Below are 18,354 nucleotides of genomic sequence, written 5' to 3'. Positions count from 1 at the left end.
TCTAAGTATTTTTTTTTGAAATATCCATTAAAAAAAATTGGCAGTCCAAAAAATTTTGAAAATTTAATACAATGTTACTTATAAGTTGTTCTTATCAGAGATAAAAAAAAATCAAAAATCGTAAGACACAATTTTTTTTTATAGACGCTTAAAGTTCAAATTATTACTAAATATGACAAAATCGTGAAAATATGCATGTAATTTGTTGGTTAAAAATTAATAAAAAATTTTTTATTTATACCTAAGGTAAATTTCAACAAAAGGTTTTCAATAAGTAATTTTTCAAGTAACTGTAAAAAAAACTCGAGCGTAATTGTAGAAAAAATTTTTATGAATGTTTGAATTTTAAATTTTTACAAAATTGCGTAAAATAAAGATTTATCGAAAACTGATTTTTGATATTTGTTATTATTCAAAAAATATAAGTCGTAGAAACTCGAAACTCTTACCAATTGTTTAAATTGCCATTTTCTTTATATAATTTTTTTTTCAAAATATTTCAGTAATTTTTAATCTATTGACAGGCAATTTAAATATTCGATTTTTTTAAATTTTGATAAAAAAAATTCTATGGGACAAAATACTTGAAAATTTAATAGACGACTCTACATAAGCCATTCTTACTGTCTTTCAAAAAATTATAAAAAAGCATAGGCACAATTTTTTTTTATAAACGTTTGAAGTGAAAATATTGACAAAATTCGTCAAAATCATTAATATTTGCTAATTATTTTGAAGTTAAATATTAATAAAAAAATTTTCATTTAAAGCTAAGACTTGAAAATTTAATTTAAAATCATTCAATTAAAAAAATTTGAAGAGTTTTAAAATTTTCATGAAACCAAAATTCAAGCATAAAATAAACGAATTTTGATTTTTGTTATTTGACAATATTTAAATATAATAATATATCCTAGACTGACAAATCATCTCCGTTCAGAATCGTTTTTCGTATACAATGATACTTATCATTGCATTCAAATTTAACCTACTCTAGTCCGAGTTCCAGCCCACCCCCTAATGTACAGCAGAGCGAGTTTTCGGTTTTTTTTTAATTATCTAATGTATGAATCGAATTATGTACTTGGAAAGCATTGCCCTATGTCACTCACTAAAAAATGCATTTTGCATCAAAGTCCGTTCCCTACTTATGAGTATTTCAAGTTTAGATTAACGGAATAGTAGTCCAACATTTATGTTATATCTTTTTAGGTTGATAATGCTGAAGAACCTTCGTATTCATCTGAAACTGATTTAGATGTTACTACATGTTCAACTGAAAATACAACAGAAGATCACATCGAAAATGAACATGGCAAACAACAAAATGAATTAAGACCACCCATTGAAAGAAAAACGTTTAAAAAAAAACGCACATGTGAAGTTGTGGATATAGACAGTAGATTAAATGAGGCCTTTACAATTATGAAATCCATTAGTGAAAAGAAACCTGCCGTCAGTCATGAATATTCACCATTTGCCACATACATAGACAACAAATTAAAGATTTTCCCTCCCCGTGAACGAGCAATATTAGAAAACCAAATCCAAAATCTAATTTTCAATGCAGAAATGAAACAATATACTCAGCCTATTCATACACAGCCTTTTTACTTTCAAAATACTAATACGCAAATACCGTCTAACTACGCGTCTCAAAACAGTCATATATATCAATCAGTCCCGGCACAGTATTCACACCAAATCTCGAATCAACAACTTCAGTCAGTAATGACACCTCCTGAACAAACTGCTTTGCATGATACTGACACTTTTCAACCGTTACCACATACAAGTATGGAATAGTTAACATTTTAAAAATATAAATAAATATTAAATTGTCCTTTTCTTCTTATTGTTTTAATTAATTTAGTTGTTTTTATTATTTTTTGTTACATTTAATAATAATTTTTCTCATAAAAGTTGAGTTTATTTATCCTTAAACTGTTATAAATAATGTTATTATAAAAATCGTAACATCAAGACTGATAGTTATTTGTTTTGTTTGATACCAATTATTAAGAGGTACTTATTTATTATGTTATTTTATTGTAGGTACCTATATTTATTGTATTAACTGATGATTTTAATAATCAAATTTTAATTAAAAAGGAATTACGTTTTATAATTTTTAAAAATAACAGCTAATACAGAGTAATTCATTTATACAGATAAAACATAATATTTATATTGCACTAACCTTGACATATTCCTTGAGAACTTCTATTATTGCAGCACAGACTTCAGGAATAATTCTAGAGATTGTTTGTTTGGACACTTTAAAAGTGTATGCCAGACTTATGTATGAGTCTCCAGTAGCTAAGTATCGAAGAGTTATAGCTAATCGTTCATTGGCTGGGATTGCTTTTCTATAATTTGTGTCTTGTTTTTCAATACTAGGCGCGATCATTTTAAGTAGATTATTGAAGGTACTTGAACTCATTCTACAAAAATTATAGAAATTTGCTCCGTCTTCTTTATTCAAATCGTTCAGTAAATCAGTTGCACTATATATCTCCCTACTCTTTAATGCAGAAGTCATCCACCAACGCGGAGCTTTTCTTTTTTTCTTTTGTATTTTCTTTTTTAATAAAGAATGAATAATAATAAACCCAGCGCAAGCTGCTATAGTGTCGTTATTATGACTTTCATACACTAGTTTATTATTCATGGTTAAAATAAAAAGTAGATAGCGTTTCTCCTTCAGCGTACGGGACTAAACTGATGAAAATCAAGCATTCTGCAATCAACGACCAACGTTCGTACGATACGTCGATACCTACGTTTTTATGCGCAAAAGCACGGAGGACTTTTTGCACTCTATTAATTTTCTAGACTCCGAACAAGTGCTCTCTTTCTTCCGTATTTTTAGTGTATTCGTAAGGCGAGATTTTGATACCGGTGAGTACAATTTCGATAGAAATAATAACGTTGGAATCACGCGTGTATCGTGCAATTGTCTGTTGTACGTTGATTACATTACGTGTACACGAGGCAACGCGTATCTTGCACCCTTATACACTTGATTTACAGCTCTATCTAATGATATTTCAAACATGTCCTCTTCCATATTTGCTTTGTATATATTAACATACCGTTTTACTTATTCACACTCGGACGGCCTGTATGGCCAACGTTGGCCCGTTAGCCGTTGCGCGTCGGCCGTCCGTATCCCTTAACATTGTGAATCTAATAATCTATTCTGCTTTGTTTCGCGGCATTAACGTTTCACGAGTTCGGTAGGTCCCCGATGTCTTTTTTCGTATTTTCCTATTTTTTTCCCACATAAGGAATCCACGTAAAAAATAGAATATTTATCGTATATCAATTCTAAAAATAACACAATCGCCCGAGACGCATATTTCAACGTTGATAACATACTGATACCAACAGAATATTCAATTACGATCATTGACACAGTTTGTTTTTCATAATTATTATTATAATTTGCTATTAAATATTAATCAGTACATATTCACGAATTACTTATACCTTTTCAAGATGTTTTCATTAAACATCAATAATATTTCTATAATGATTTACGATTATTATACGACGCTTTCCAGGCTATTCACTATGGTGAAACGATGTGTGATCTGTGGAAACGTGAATGATGACAATGACGTTTCCATACACAGGTATGTATAGTTTCATTTGACGCATATGCCATGTACATCGTATTATAAGGCACCTAACCTTTAGATTTAAGATGAATGACGTACGTCGTCTTCAGTGGGTGGAATTCATGAGGAACCACGGTTTTCAAGTGACTCTTAGCTCCAAGCTATGTTCTCGGCATTTCGTCCCCGGTCAAGATTTCAATGTAAATGTTGCACACGCCCGCCGCCGTCTGAGTCCAACAGCAGTGCCGTCCATAGTGAGCATAGAAACGTGGTAGAAGAATACTTTTTTAACCAACAGTTCCACAATATCCATTTCATGTTTACATTCAAACCAATAGGCCCCTGTATTAATAATCCGTGTTAAGTATATTATGGTTATTAAGGTAGACGTTTTTCACTTTAAAGTTCCATTGGTCGATATCTGGTCATTAATTATTATTTTGAAAAATGAAATTATTCACACATCAGTTAGGCTTATTTGTGTGTTATTGTCATTCACAAAACTGTACACACCTCAATGTCAATATGTACTGTTGTGTATTATGGTTCCTAATTTTTAGAAATACTTTAAACTCATGATTGTTGTTGTATAAACAATTTGATTTCAATTACACATTAAATAAGTACACAGGATTACACAACATATAATATAATAATACACATAGTTGTACGGGTACATCTGCATGCACCTTAATACACAATAAGTTAACTTATAAGTCACTTCAGTATATATATATATATATATATATATATATTTTTTTTTTTTTTTGGATCACTACTAAATTCACTTGATGAATATGTATACTCAATATTTTGACTTTATCCTTCTGTTAACATTTTTGGGATGCAACTCAGTACATGTTTTTATTTGTGTATATTAAATTTTTTTTATTTATTTAATTTAATTTTTTGTTTTGTCTAGTTCACTAATTCACTAATGACTAACATGCTTAAAGTTTATAAATACAATGTACTCACACTGCATTTTAAATATACACTAAACTAAACATTACATCAATACATATCATACACATGACATACTGTTATGCTGGGAATATCAGTTTCCCCATAATCCTTATATTTAACTTACATTTATCTTATTCAGACAATAAAAAATTCACTTAATGTACTTAACCAGCACATGTATTATAAACACTGTTGCCGTACAATCCACTTATAGCATTTAGGATTTATGTAATACCAGTTATGGTGTTGCTTAATAAACCATATAACAATATAAATAAAGTTCACCTATGACAGTGCATTATAATTTTAATGCAAATGTGTAATTTACATTCAAAATGTTTGTTTCAATTTATCTAATACAAGTTTATCGTTATCATATGTCATTAATGCATAGAACTATTCTTTTATGATTTTTTTTCCTGCATCTTTTGGTACAGTAACTAAAAACTGCACAAATCTTATATTTGTATAATTACATTGCATTCTACTTTTAATTTACATTACACATAGTTACTAAATAACTATGTACAGTGCAAGGCTAATAAACAAACACAATAACTGAAATCCATTATTATTGTTTATTTTATACTTAGGTGGTTAGGTGATTTGTTGTAAATAAATAAATAGTAATAATAATAATTAAGTAACTATAGGGGTATCATCAATGAGGGTGGCACCTTTCATCAAAATAATGATCCTGTCAATGTACTTTACACTATATTGTATATTACTGGTAAAAGTAAAGAAAAAAAATTTATACTTTGGCATATAAATTGAGCGCCCATTGTTATGTAGATGGTTGGACCGCACCGGGAACGAGAAGACCGTGCAGATAATGTTCACGCTGGTGAGCAAGTTGTCGAAGTCTGGATGGATGATGTTCAGTTGGACGACAACATTGAGGTGGTTGAAATCATGCCGGACGACAACGACGTTGAGTTAGTTGAGGTACTATTGGACGACAATAACGTCGAGATCGTGGAAGTCGTGAACCAAGACGATCCAGTAGATGTGATACGAGACGACGATGACTTAGTCGGTATTTTCGACATTTCACCGTTATACGTCATCGAAGAGGTGAGTAAATACATTTCGTATAAATAACGTTGCTAACACAAATAAAATTGTGTCACGTTAATCGCAGGTGAAAGACCGCCGGCACGCGCGCCGCTTATACACCGCCCGGCCGGCGTCCAGTACCCGCCACCGGAAACTTACTACAATGGCGCATTGGATGCAATCTGTAGACACTGTAGGGCCCGCCACTTTCAGTGCGAAAGTACCACCGTGGGGCACTTTTCGACGTGTTGCAATAACGGTCAGATGACCGTTTCAGGGCCAAGAGCATTGACTATTGCACCACTTTTGTTACAGAGGTTGTTGGTTGAAGACTTTGCGGAAGGCAAACATTATCGACAGCATATCCGACGGTACAATAATACTTTGGCATTTGCTGCGTTCTCCAGTGATCTAAACGCAAGACGCTTGCCAGGTCGGGGACCGAATATTTTCACCGTTCACGGGCAGTCTTATTGGAGGATTGCTAATGACTTGCTTGGAAACGAACCTGTGAAGCTCAGATACTGTCAGTTGTACTTCGTCGAATCTGGGGAGGCTAACCGTATTCGAGCGGAACAGCAGCAACTACAGTCCGTTTCACACCGTCTGTTGCCAAGTGTGCTGGAGGACTTGGACGGCCTGTTACGGGACATAAATCCATTCGCACAGGCTTTCGAGTAATATATTAAAAATTAGTTTATTAAGCAAACACACAATTTATGCTCATAACGTTCGAATTAGATATTGATGTAAACCGTAAATATTTCCAAGCAGTGTACACATTATATTTTCGAAAAACTGTCATTAATCAGACCATTTTATTTGTTTGTTCAAGTTCATCATGTTTTTGAATATATTCAATTAAATGCAATGTAAACTAAACAATTGATATTATACATTCTTTATTTGTTCCACTCTCATCATTTTAACTAATTTTTATTACTCTTATTATTTGACATAAGTGTGAGCGTCAAATAAATTCTTTCATCATTGTTACAAAGCACTCTGACATTGACATTCTTGAAAAACACAAACAATACAGTAACTTAGTAACAGATACCTCACAACATAACTGTACATGTATTAAATAACCAAGAATAAAAATCAAACATATAACAGCCGTATTTTGTTGCAGGACTATGCGAGAAGTGTGGGAAAGAGAAAATGCTCCAGGCAGAGATCCTCAGTTGCAACCAAGGAGAGTTACAATGCATTTTGTCGCCGACGGAAATGTGGACAGAAGGCGATAAAACCCACCGCCTCAAACGGTCAAGGAAGTGGCAGCAGTGTTCGTCGGTGACGACGGTCAGCCGCCGATGAACGTGGATCTGGTCATCTTCGACCGGAATCCAATTAACCCGCAACACCGCCGTCTACAGACCATACCTGCCGGCTCATCGAACGCGGATCCAATGCTGTATCCGCTGTTCTTTCCATGAGGGGAGCTCGGTTGGCATCACAACTTGCAACAGGAAGGCGTCCGCCGAAACCGAGTTCGCACCCGGAACAGTACCAGGGAGTATACTTGCTTTCGTCTGGGCATTCAGTATCATAATAACAATGACACGATTAACGATAACATGAGTTTATTGCATAGTGGTGGATATCTGTTGCAACAGTATATGTGTGATCAGTACGTTCGGATGGAAGCGAACAACTTAAAGTACATCAAAAGGCATCAGGCTAATCTTTTCGCCGACTCCTATCAGGGTCTTATGGATCACATAAACCAACAGCTCGAAGTCGGCGCACCCGTGGCCGTCGAGCGTAGGATGATTTTGCCATCATCGTTCACGGGAGGTCCCCGTTACATGAAACAAAGCTATCATGACGCGATGGCCGTCGTGCGTAAGTACGGAAAGCCTAATCTCTTCATTACGTTTACGTGTAATCCTAGCTGGCCTGAGATCACGCAGAACTTGGGGAGATGGACCGCGGCTAACGACAGACCTGACCTGGTGGCTAGAGTGTTCCATGCGAAACTCAAGCAAATGATTAAGGACATAACGGAGAACAAGGTATTTGGTAATGTCGATGCATATGTGTATACTGTCGAGTTTCAGAAACGCGGACTGCCGCACGCCCACATGCTGATCATTCTGAGTGAGGATAGCAAGTTGCTGACCGCCGAGGACGTTGACAACGTCGTATGCGCCTTTTTGCCGGACCCGGTGAATGAAAGGCACCTATTCGAGTGTGTGACAAAGCACATGATCCACGGACCGTGCGGAACACTGAATCCCAACAGCCCGTGCATGGTGGACAACAGTTGTTCAAAGGGCTATCCCAAGGCATACAGCAATGAGACTGTGTACATTTCTGACGGTGGTTATCCAAAGTACCGCCGTCCAAACGACGGACCTGTGGTCAGGGTTAGAACTCAGGAGGTCGGCAACGAATTTGTCGTACCGTACAATCCGTACCTGCTCGCAAAGTACAACGCACACATAAACGTAGAAGTATGCTCTACTGTGAAGAGTGTTCAGTATTTGTACAAATACATATTCAAGGGGCACGACGCAGCCACCTTGGAGCTTTGGAACGGAAATGAGATCGAAAGGTTTGTATTTAAATTAAATTTTTGATAAAATTCTTTAAGTTAACGATAATGTATTCAATGTAAACTCTAAACGCCATATATGTGTATGTGTAGACATCAGTCATTCACTTTATACACACCAACAACTAAAAAAACCATTATACCTATATACTTTCAACTATTGCATTTGAAAAAAAGGTTTTGATGTTTGCCACTATATATTACTATACTATATGTATATATGATATAGCAATGTACACATAATTGGCCTCTGCCTGCCAAGTGCGTTGCAAAATCATAAACTTCAACCATTGTCAATTATATTGTGTTTAAATAGATGTTCACTTATCGTATGATTTCTATTATTTTAAATTTTAGGCATCGGTCATCAGCTCAGATAGTGTATTAACCTGACCAAACAAACGTGAAATACGATCATAATAACACTTATTATATAGGTACACTTCTCAAGCTACTACTCAATTCAATCTGGTTTATTTTTTAAACAGATCTGAATTCGTATCATGTAGTGATATAATTCAGTTATTTCAGATGACAACCATTTCTCAGCACTACAAACATTTACACTACATTTCACTAACAACAGTGTAACATTATGCTCAGATATTTATTATTATACACATTTAAGTTGCTCAATATTAATAGCATTCATTAATTCAAGAACCAAATCTATAAGATTACAACTTCTGCTCTATCCATTTAACCTTACACAAAAATTATGGACTTTGAAATTCCATTTCAACACAACAGTGTATATATCACATTCCACAGCCTTCGGGTAGGTTAACTATTTTCACTCTTGATTGCATATATATATATATACAATACAATGTAATTATTTACATGTACCTATCTCATAGTTCTGTATTACTTTTTTTAATTTTTTTTTTGTTCAACATTATTAACATTACACAGTTTCCTGAGGGTGATGTGTAACCAGGTCACGTTTATTCTAATTCCTTTTCTTATGTTTTTGTGATCGATTGGCTTTTAAATGAACAAATATTGTTGTTACATTACACCAATTAAAAAAAAAAAAACCTAAGCACATGACATGTTAACTACCCTCACAAAACTCTATTCTTAGGTATTTCATTGATAAGTTTTGTTTACAATAATATTTTCATTGGAAATAATATACTTATATACAGTATACAATTTGTAGAATAAATGAAAAATGTATATAATACAATAATAATTATTATTATTATTTAATATAAAAATTTATATATCTGATTTACTTACATATTTTTAACATCACACAGAACACATTTGCATTGCAATGATGTTAACCATAACTTTATTATACTCATTTCTATTTGTACTACACTTGACAAAATTACATTGATAACGTTTTACAAAACGTTTAAATACACATGACAAACATAATTATAATGTAATACAATAAACTCCATCGCTATAATACTACTTAACGCTGTTATGGCACAAAATTATTAAAGTAATAATAATAAACTATAACAGTATTACAAACGTACAAACAACAATAATAGACTTTTTTGTGCACCTATAACTTTGTTTGGTATTAATTTAGACTGAGTTAATTGTTCACATATCGTTCTTAATGAATGTTACGTCGTTAAACTGCGTTATTAAATGTGTTATATTGTTGTTTTCAGTTTCATAAATTCGAGATACGTCAGCCCGCCTGAAGCTGGCTGGAGGTTGTGCGCGTATGAACTACACAAAATCAGTCACACGATCGTTAGACTTCAGGTGCACTCAGAAAACTACCACAACGTTCACTTTGCGCCCGGACAGCAATTAGAGCGGGTGCAGAACGCCGCACTAGCTCGGACAAAACTCACGGCGTTCTTCGCGGTCAACGAGGCCGACGTCGAGGCCGGACAGTACCTGTACCACGAAATACCGGTACACTTGGGACGCACAACGCAGACGATGGAATCGACGTCGTAACCGTTTGACTCACGAGACGTTGGCTCGGATGTACGTCGTCAATCCACTGGACAGAGACCGTTTTCATCTCCGACTGCTACTTCTGCACAAAAGAGGTCCGCAGTCGTTCCGAGACATGAAGACGGTAAACGGTGTCGTGCACAACACATACGCGGCCGCAGCCGTCGCGATGGGATTGTTGGAAGACGACACGGCGTGGCTGGCATGCATGACAGAATCGTCGACGTTGGATACACCGCGTCAACTGCGTTGTCTCTACGTCACGGTACTATTGTTTTGCCATCCCGCGAACCCCGCGGACATGTACCGGCGATTCGAAGTACACATGATGGAAGACTTTAACCGGCGTTTCCAAGACGTCGAACGCGCTAGGGCAGCGTGCCTCAGCGCAATCGCAGACCTACTTCGTTCACGCGGTAAATCGCTCGACGATTACGGTCTACCGCGCCCGGACGTCGATCTACTGGAACCGGAACATGATGATCCAATGTTCGGTGCAATAGACGCGGCCGTGGGCTGGTTTAGAACACCTGAACGACGATCAGCGAAGGGTGTACGATCGCGTTATGGCCGCCGTCGACGACAACCGGAACGTCCAAAAAACGTTCTACGTCGACGGACCCGGGGGCACGGGTAAAACGACGCTTTACGTGTGCCTAATATCGTCGCTTCGCAACAGAAATCTAACGGTGTTGTGCGTGGCATACACCGGGATCGCCGCGTCGCTCATGGACGGCGGCATGACGGTGCACTCGACTTTCGGATTGCCACTAGGAACGCTGACCGAACAGTCTACTTCGAGCATCACCATGCAATCTTTGCGCGCGCAAAGGATACGGGAAGCGGCGCTAATCGTCTGGGACGAAGCACCCATGTCCCCGGGCATACAACTCACGGTGGTCGACCGCTTGCTCAAGGACATCATGGGATCGGCACTGCCTTTCGGCGGTAAACCGATACTGTTTGCCGGCGACTTCAGGCAGATATTGCCCGTTGTCCGTCGGGGAGACAGGAGCACAATAATAATGTCATCACTCAAACGCAACTCCCTCTGGAGGGAGTTCGAAAAGTTCCGACTGACGCGTAACATGCGCGCCGACAACGACGCCGACTTCGCGGCGTGGCTGCTTCAGCTCGGCGACGGTAAGCTGTCAACGGTCGACGGTATTCCGGACACGGTCGACATACCACCACGCATAGTATGTCCGGTCGCGGATCTGGTCGATTTCGTGTACCCGCAGTCAATGTCGTTGACCAACATCGACGAGTTTGCTCGGAAAATCATTCTGTGTCCACGAAACGAGGAATGCCACCAAATCAATTCCACAGTGCTGCGACGCGTCACGGGCACCCAAAGGACGTACTACGCGATAGACACAGTGGTGGTCGACGATCCCGACGAGGCGGCAAACTATCCGACCGAGTTTCTCAACTCGCTGCAACCAAACGGGGTGCCCCCGTACGCGTTGACGCTAAAGGTCGGTTCTGTCGTCATGTTGCTGAGAAACATCGACCCGAAGAGGCGACTGTGTAACGGGACGAGGTTGGTGATCACCGAACTTCGTCGACACAACTTCAAGGCTAGGATGTTGTCCGGCGCCGACAACGGCGCGCAGGACGACATCGTGCTACCTGCAGTTTCGTTGACTTCCGGTGAGGAAGATGATTTGCCTTTTCAGATGAAGCGAATTCAGTTCCCGGTACGGTTGTCGTTTGCCATGACCATCAACAAGTCTCAGGGTCAAACGTTTGACCGAGTCGGATTGCTTCTGCCGTCGCCCGTGTTCACACACGGACAGCTGTACTCGTACGTTGCGTTTTCAAGAGTGAGGAATGCGCAATCCGTCAGAGTCGGTATGTACGGCGATGAACATGGTCGATTTGTCACCAATAACATTGTGTACAGGGAAGTTTTGTAATACGATTACAAGTAAGTCATGTGTTTATACAATATTCACCTCCCGGGGTCTTTGTGACCCCTGGGTCTATGTGACCCCCTGGATCTATGTGATCCTACAGGTTTATGTAGCCTGTGTGGAGAGAAAGTTTGACAACCTCCACGTGGTCTCTCTGGATGCGATTACACTTAACGGTGTATTCGTAACTAATGTCAAACGCTTTATATCACTGTTAAACAACTATAATATCATAACATTTTTATTTTGTAAAATACAATATTTCTGTAAGAATGACTTTTCAACAAATTTTTGCAATAATAAAAGTACAACAGTTCATATAATACGATATTTGTAACAATTGTAACTTAATACTCATCTTAACAGCTGTAAATGTATAAAAGGATTTTTTTTTTTAATTAGGAAAATAACATTTTTTTTTTATCACACACCACTAATGTCTACTATGTCTATCTGTATGATAAATTTTGAAGACAACTGAATATGTAACATTGTATTTATTAAGAAGATTTGTAATTATATGATAACAATATATTATATGTATAGAAAATCATTAAACACCGTTCGATCAAATATCATTCTTAATATAAAACTTTACTATCTACACGACTACACGTATAACATGATTTTTGAATGTCTATGAAATCCTTCAATATTACTTTTTTTTTAACATACGAAAAAGCACCGGACATGAGACGTGGAACCGTATTATTCAATTGCCGACTTCCATGGGCAATGTGACATATCTAGACACTCAAACTCGAAATTCAAACTTACCGCCTTCGAAACGCGATCACCAACACTTAGCCATACCATACTTGCTTGAATTGATGTAGCACATTGTCCAACTTGAGTGGCTTACTTGAAAATTAATCGATGTTCATCTGTGTTGACTGACTTGCTAGACACTTCAAAATTACTTTTTTTTTAACATACGAAAAAGCACCGGACATATGACGTGAGGCCGTATTATTCAATTGCCGACTTCCGTGGGCAATGTAAGAAATCTAGACACTCAAACTCGAAATTCAAACTTCCCGCCTTCGGAACGTGATCACCAACACCGAGTCTTATCAAAACTCCTTATCACATGGACAATTTTTGTTTTTCAACCAAAAATTCATTTTTTTTGTTAAAAAATAAACTACGACATTATCGTTTCCAGCCAACACCAACCACTCACAGCTAGTCTCACGGACCCCTGAGTTTCAGGACAGCGAGTTTCCGATGGCAGCTAGTAATATAATATAATATAATATAATATAATCCGATTAATATAATTATTATGTACATAGGCGTGCGCAAACTTTCATTGCAGATGCAGCATATAAAATTAAGCAGCCCATTTTGTAACAATCGGCCAAATAAATGCTGAATAGTCAAAATTATAATTATTGATCATATTATACACAGGTAGTGTTATTGTTACCTAAGTGGTTATAATATCATTTTTTTTTTTTTAACAATTAACAAATGTTCACATACAAAATTTTTAGGAAACATTTGTTCACTGCTTTTGAAAACACCAAGTTACAATTACTATCAGACTTTATTAGTTATAATTAGGGCTGGGATTTCGATGCACTTAGCATTGTTTTTCAAAGCTTACTGTGCAATGCTCATCTTGTCACAAATTTGTTTTATGTACATTTGAATAAGAATAAGAAAGTTTATTTTGCATTTTTTGGCATTTTTTAGTTTTTAGGTCATTTTCTTAATTTTTTAGGGCATTTTAGAGTTTTTGGAGCATTTTTTGAGTTTTTGGAAACCAAGTGCATGAATTTGAAATTTTATTTTAAGATTTTTACACCAACATGGTTTTTAAATAAATATAACAGATTATAAGTAGGTACTCGTAATTTGTATTATATTATCGGTTTGTCGCCATTATCGGAGTATTATCGAGTAACCTCTACCCGCATTTCCTGTTAAATAATCTTAAATCGGTAAAATCGACGTCCGATGATATATCGTTCGACGTTCAGTACGAGTTTTGTCGTGGTTAACACCGTTTTATTACTCAGGTTAATTTTTTTTGGTAATTTAATATAAAAATGCCAAAAGTAAAATGTTCGACAGCGAGTCGACTGCGTGCGTTTGTACAAGAATTTGGACATAATATTTTTTCTACCGACGGATTGGTGTTATTCTGTAAAATATGCAACGTCAAAGTTACTGCTTAAAAACGATTTGCCGTACAACATTTTTATAATACATTTTTTAAAAATTTTTATTGTAATTTATACTAAAATTATTAAAAATAAAAAAAAATTTTAGTTCATAAAAGCAATTTTTTAAGGGCATTTTCGGGTTTTTTTAGGGCATTATTTAGAGTTTTTAGGTCATAAAAGCATTTTTTTTAGGACATTTTTCGGGGGTTTTTAGGGCATTAAAATCCCAGCCCTAGTTATAATATAAAATAATTATATTATTTATGGTTCACATCAATTTTATTTACTTATTAATTATTATAATTTATATTAAATTATTAAATAATGAATTGCCCCGACCGGCCCATAGACTAATCAATCGGCCCAAAAAAAGGGGCAGATGCAGCATATGAACCTTCTGCTGCACCCGTGCGCACGCCTATGATTATATGTATCTTAGTATCTTAGTGATCTAATGTAAATAAAGCAACAGGTAATTATTTTGTACTGGCGGAAGTAATTCATGAAATGTTTTCATATAAAATTGTATTATAAAGTTATCCATTAAAAATATAATGTCAAGTTTATGTTATATGCATGTAACAATAAGACAAACAACATATTAAGTTTTTGGTATATTATATAATGTATAGAAAATTATAAATACAGTTTAGGGTCAAATAAAATGTTAATTATTAAATAGTGAGTTATTCATACTGCATGTTAATGTTAAATCAAACATTACGTGTAGTTATCAAATTATTGAATTAACATAAATTCTTTTAATTAAACTGTTATATTAAAATGGTAATTTTTCTGTTTTTTTAACAAACATAATGTATGAATAAATAAATTAACGGTAATTCACTCATTCACTGTGAGTGTATAATACAAATTGGATTTCAAACATCATAGCATAAGATTACAACGTTATCAATTTATTACAACTTACAAATCTTCTTAATAAATACTATGTTGCATATTATAATTCAGTTGTCTTCAAAATTTATCATACAGATAGACATAGACATGGCCTGACGTTGCACACGAGGGCATCGTTCCGCAAAGCTAAAGTCGCCCTACGATAAATTTATGATGGCGGATAATATATTAGGAGTATATTATCTTCACTATTCAATATTCATAGGATACCTAGTATTATAAGTATGATAACAATCGTTAGTAATGGACCGATTATATAATAAACGATATACTATACAGCAGGCGTGCCCAACCCGCGGCCCGCGGGCCGAATCCAGCCCGCGAAGGTGTTCCAACCGGCCCGTGACAATTTTATAAAAATTAGAATTTTGTATAGGTGTAAAAAAATAATCTCATCTTTACCTCTATTATATTTTTCAAATACATTTCCAACGCGTTCACTTTTGAAATTTTGTTTGAATTTTTCTAACAAAGAAGTTCTAAGATTCCCTAAAATTTAAAATTATATAATACCTATAAATACCCTCTTCAGAAAAATAAAAAAACATGATAAATATTTACCTTTACAATTGACGTATTTGTTTTAATGTTTACTTTCATAATGTCTTTTGATATTAAATTCTTTAAAGACCGCCACGGTTTCGTAGCATATCAAACACATAGCTTTATTTCGATACTCGATAAAAAAATAACTTAGACTCCAATTATCATTAAAAACACGGCATTCGGTATAAATTTTGCGCTTTTTATTTTGAGACATCTTAATGTGAACGAACAATTTCTAATGACGAAAACAAACTAACAACTATACCACTATAGCGTGGAAATATTGAGAACTTTAAACAGATACGATTTGAGTCATAAATTCGATAAGTGAACAAAGATAATATTATATCCGATAAAATGTATAATAGATGACTAGTCTATATTTTATCGAAATGAACAAAAAAAAAAACCATGAAGCATATACGGCCCGCAGTATAAATATAAATTTCGAATGTGGCCCGCAAGTTAAATAAGGTTGGGCACGCCTGGCCTATACTAAACAACGCAATAAGCCGAGCCGGAATCTTATTGAAAAGTCACGTGACTAAAATGACGAGCCTGTTACGCCATCTACGGTATTTGATAGAACCACGGCTATAGATATTATCTATAGCCGTGGATAGAACTAATTGTACAACGGCTGGTATAGGCCGTTCCGCAACCATATTATCTATAGCCGTGGACTCAACAGAGTAGAAAATATAATATAGAAAACAATTGGTGCAAATTAATCTGCCGTCCTTATGACAAATAATAATATTATAATAATACTATGCGCCCTTCTGACACAACAGAATATAATAATAATCGTAACAAAAATATAATAAATGTAATAAAATAACTCACAGTAGTTTGTGGAGCACAGACTGGCCAGCTGGTCCTGAGCTATAGGTATAATACAAAAAAAAACACATACGACAAACGACAACAGAATACAATTCTTTAAAGTGTTACAAAAAATAGGTAGCTGCTAATGGGTATAATATAAAACTGACGATTGCGCTTATTACGTCAGTAATAACTAATAATACTATAATGTAACACTGAGAATTTGTTACAATTTAATTAAGCCCTTCTGGCGTTAATAATTATAATAAAAAACAATATTTGCAATAACTTATTTTACAATCATTGGAAATAATAAATATATTTTTTATTTGCACACACCGTGCTAACGAGACGACGTTTTATACGAGACGGACTAAGAAGTCAGTGTCACGGCGGCCGTGTTAGTTAAAAATTCGCATAGCCGTTGCTGCGCCATACGATAACGAGTCTTAATTATCTATGTTATATAATTCACAAGGCATATTTAAATGGGTAAAAATAAATATTATGGCAACAGGTGATAGTGTGAATGTGTGTGTGTGTGTGTGTGTGTGACCAGCTATTCCCCGTGCCCGATATATATTTAGTTTACGTAAATATTATACTTTGGTCTCAACAATTGTCTCATATTAATCATATCTCATATTTGTAGAATATAAGAATAATATAACAGTGCATCGATACCGCTGGTTTTGATGTAAAAATACTAAAAATAATGCATGAAACTATGGAAGCATACCACCGCATTTGTGAGTGTCAATAAAATATATAGATGGTCGTAATAATTATTTTCATATTATAATATTTACCCATTTATAAATAAAATTCATATAACTAGACGATTAAGGCTAGATTCGTTAGAAAAACTGTGGCGGTAAAACTCATTCGGACCTTACGGGGAAAATACCGCAGAATAGCGTAAATCAAAAAGACACAATAATTGTCTGACACACACATTTATTGATTTCGACGAGTTCTCGCTCCGTACGGTCTGCTGTGTAATGTCAAATACTCAAATGTATAAACTATAAACTAACAAGTAACTGCCAACAGGTAATCAATATTCATATAATCATATATTTTGTTTAGTAAATTTATACATAGTATTTTGGTTTCTTTTTTACAATAAATTCCGTTTTAATTAATAAGTAGTTAGTGAAACCAGAAACACAATATTCCTATATTAATATAGTATAGGCAGTGGTGGGCTGGTGGCGTGAAATAATATAATATTATTTGATTTGATATTTTATGTTAAGAGGATCGGTGGCGGACAGTTATTTTAGCCAAAACATCCAATTTTTATTCCATCATACTTCTTGCGCCGGCCCTGGATATAAGATGAGAAGTGATTTACGGTACTAAGCGATATCCAGAGACCATAGTATTTTCAAAAACCCTTTTATCGATATCAATTGATTGTGCGTAGTAATTATTTGTAATAATGAAATATAACATTAACATACCTACTAAAAACACAAACTATATTTATGTATTTATTGTAGATATAATATACAACAGTAATTCTGGTGACAAAATATGATCATTAGAACATCGGAAAATTAACTTGAAAAAAATATGAAAAAAAAACAACCTCAACAGGCTCAACATTAATCATGATTATATTCTCAGACCAATCAGTCGGCAAATTTAATTTTTTCCGCCACCGGGATCAAACTCTACACCCTAACATAAAATGCCTGACGCCTAACCTACTGGCACATCCTACTGAATCAAAATCTAAAAGAAAAACTTCAGCATTTAAACCGTTTTTATTTAGCGATGATTACTACTTTAAACATTATTTAACCGATTAAAATTGTGTGAAT

General features: G+C 35.2%; 2 protein-coding genes and 1 pseudogene across 3 annotated transcripts in view; 2 read left to right on the top strand and 1 right to left on the bottom strand.

Annotated features, from left to right (window-relative positions):
* LOC149059754 (uncharacterized) overlaps nucleotides 1-18,354 on the bottom strand; it is an 80,143-nt gene that overhangs the window by 25,998 nt on the left and 35,791 nt on the right. The gene's annotated exons all lie outside the window — the stretch shown is intronic.
* On the top strand, nucleotides 3,577-7,742 carry LOC149059759 (uncharacterized; annotated as a pseudogene).
* Nucleotides 7,859-10,143, top strand: LOC149059758 (uncharacterized). Its single transcript, XM_089225948.1, has 2 exons — nucleotides 7,859-8,208; nucleotides 9,846-10,143. Exons 1-2 carry the CDS (start codon nucleotides 7,859-7,861, stop codon nucleotides 10,141-10,143), a joined length of 648 nt encoding a protein of 215 aa, XP_089082074.1.

Source organism: Diuraphis noxia, unplaced genomic scaffold, assembly GCF_037042655.1.
Source record: "Diuraphis noxia isolate RWA-SAM2 unplaced genomic scaffold, SU_Dnox_SAM2 contig0001, whole genome shotgun sequence".
NCBI lineage: Eukaryota > Metazoa > Arthropoda > Insecta > Hemiptera > Aphididae > Diuraphis > Diuraphis noxia.
Note: the sequence above shows the minus strand (reverse complement) of the source record. Positions and strands in the feature narration are given on the sequence as shown.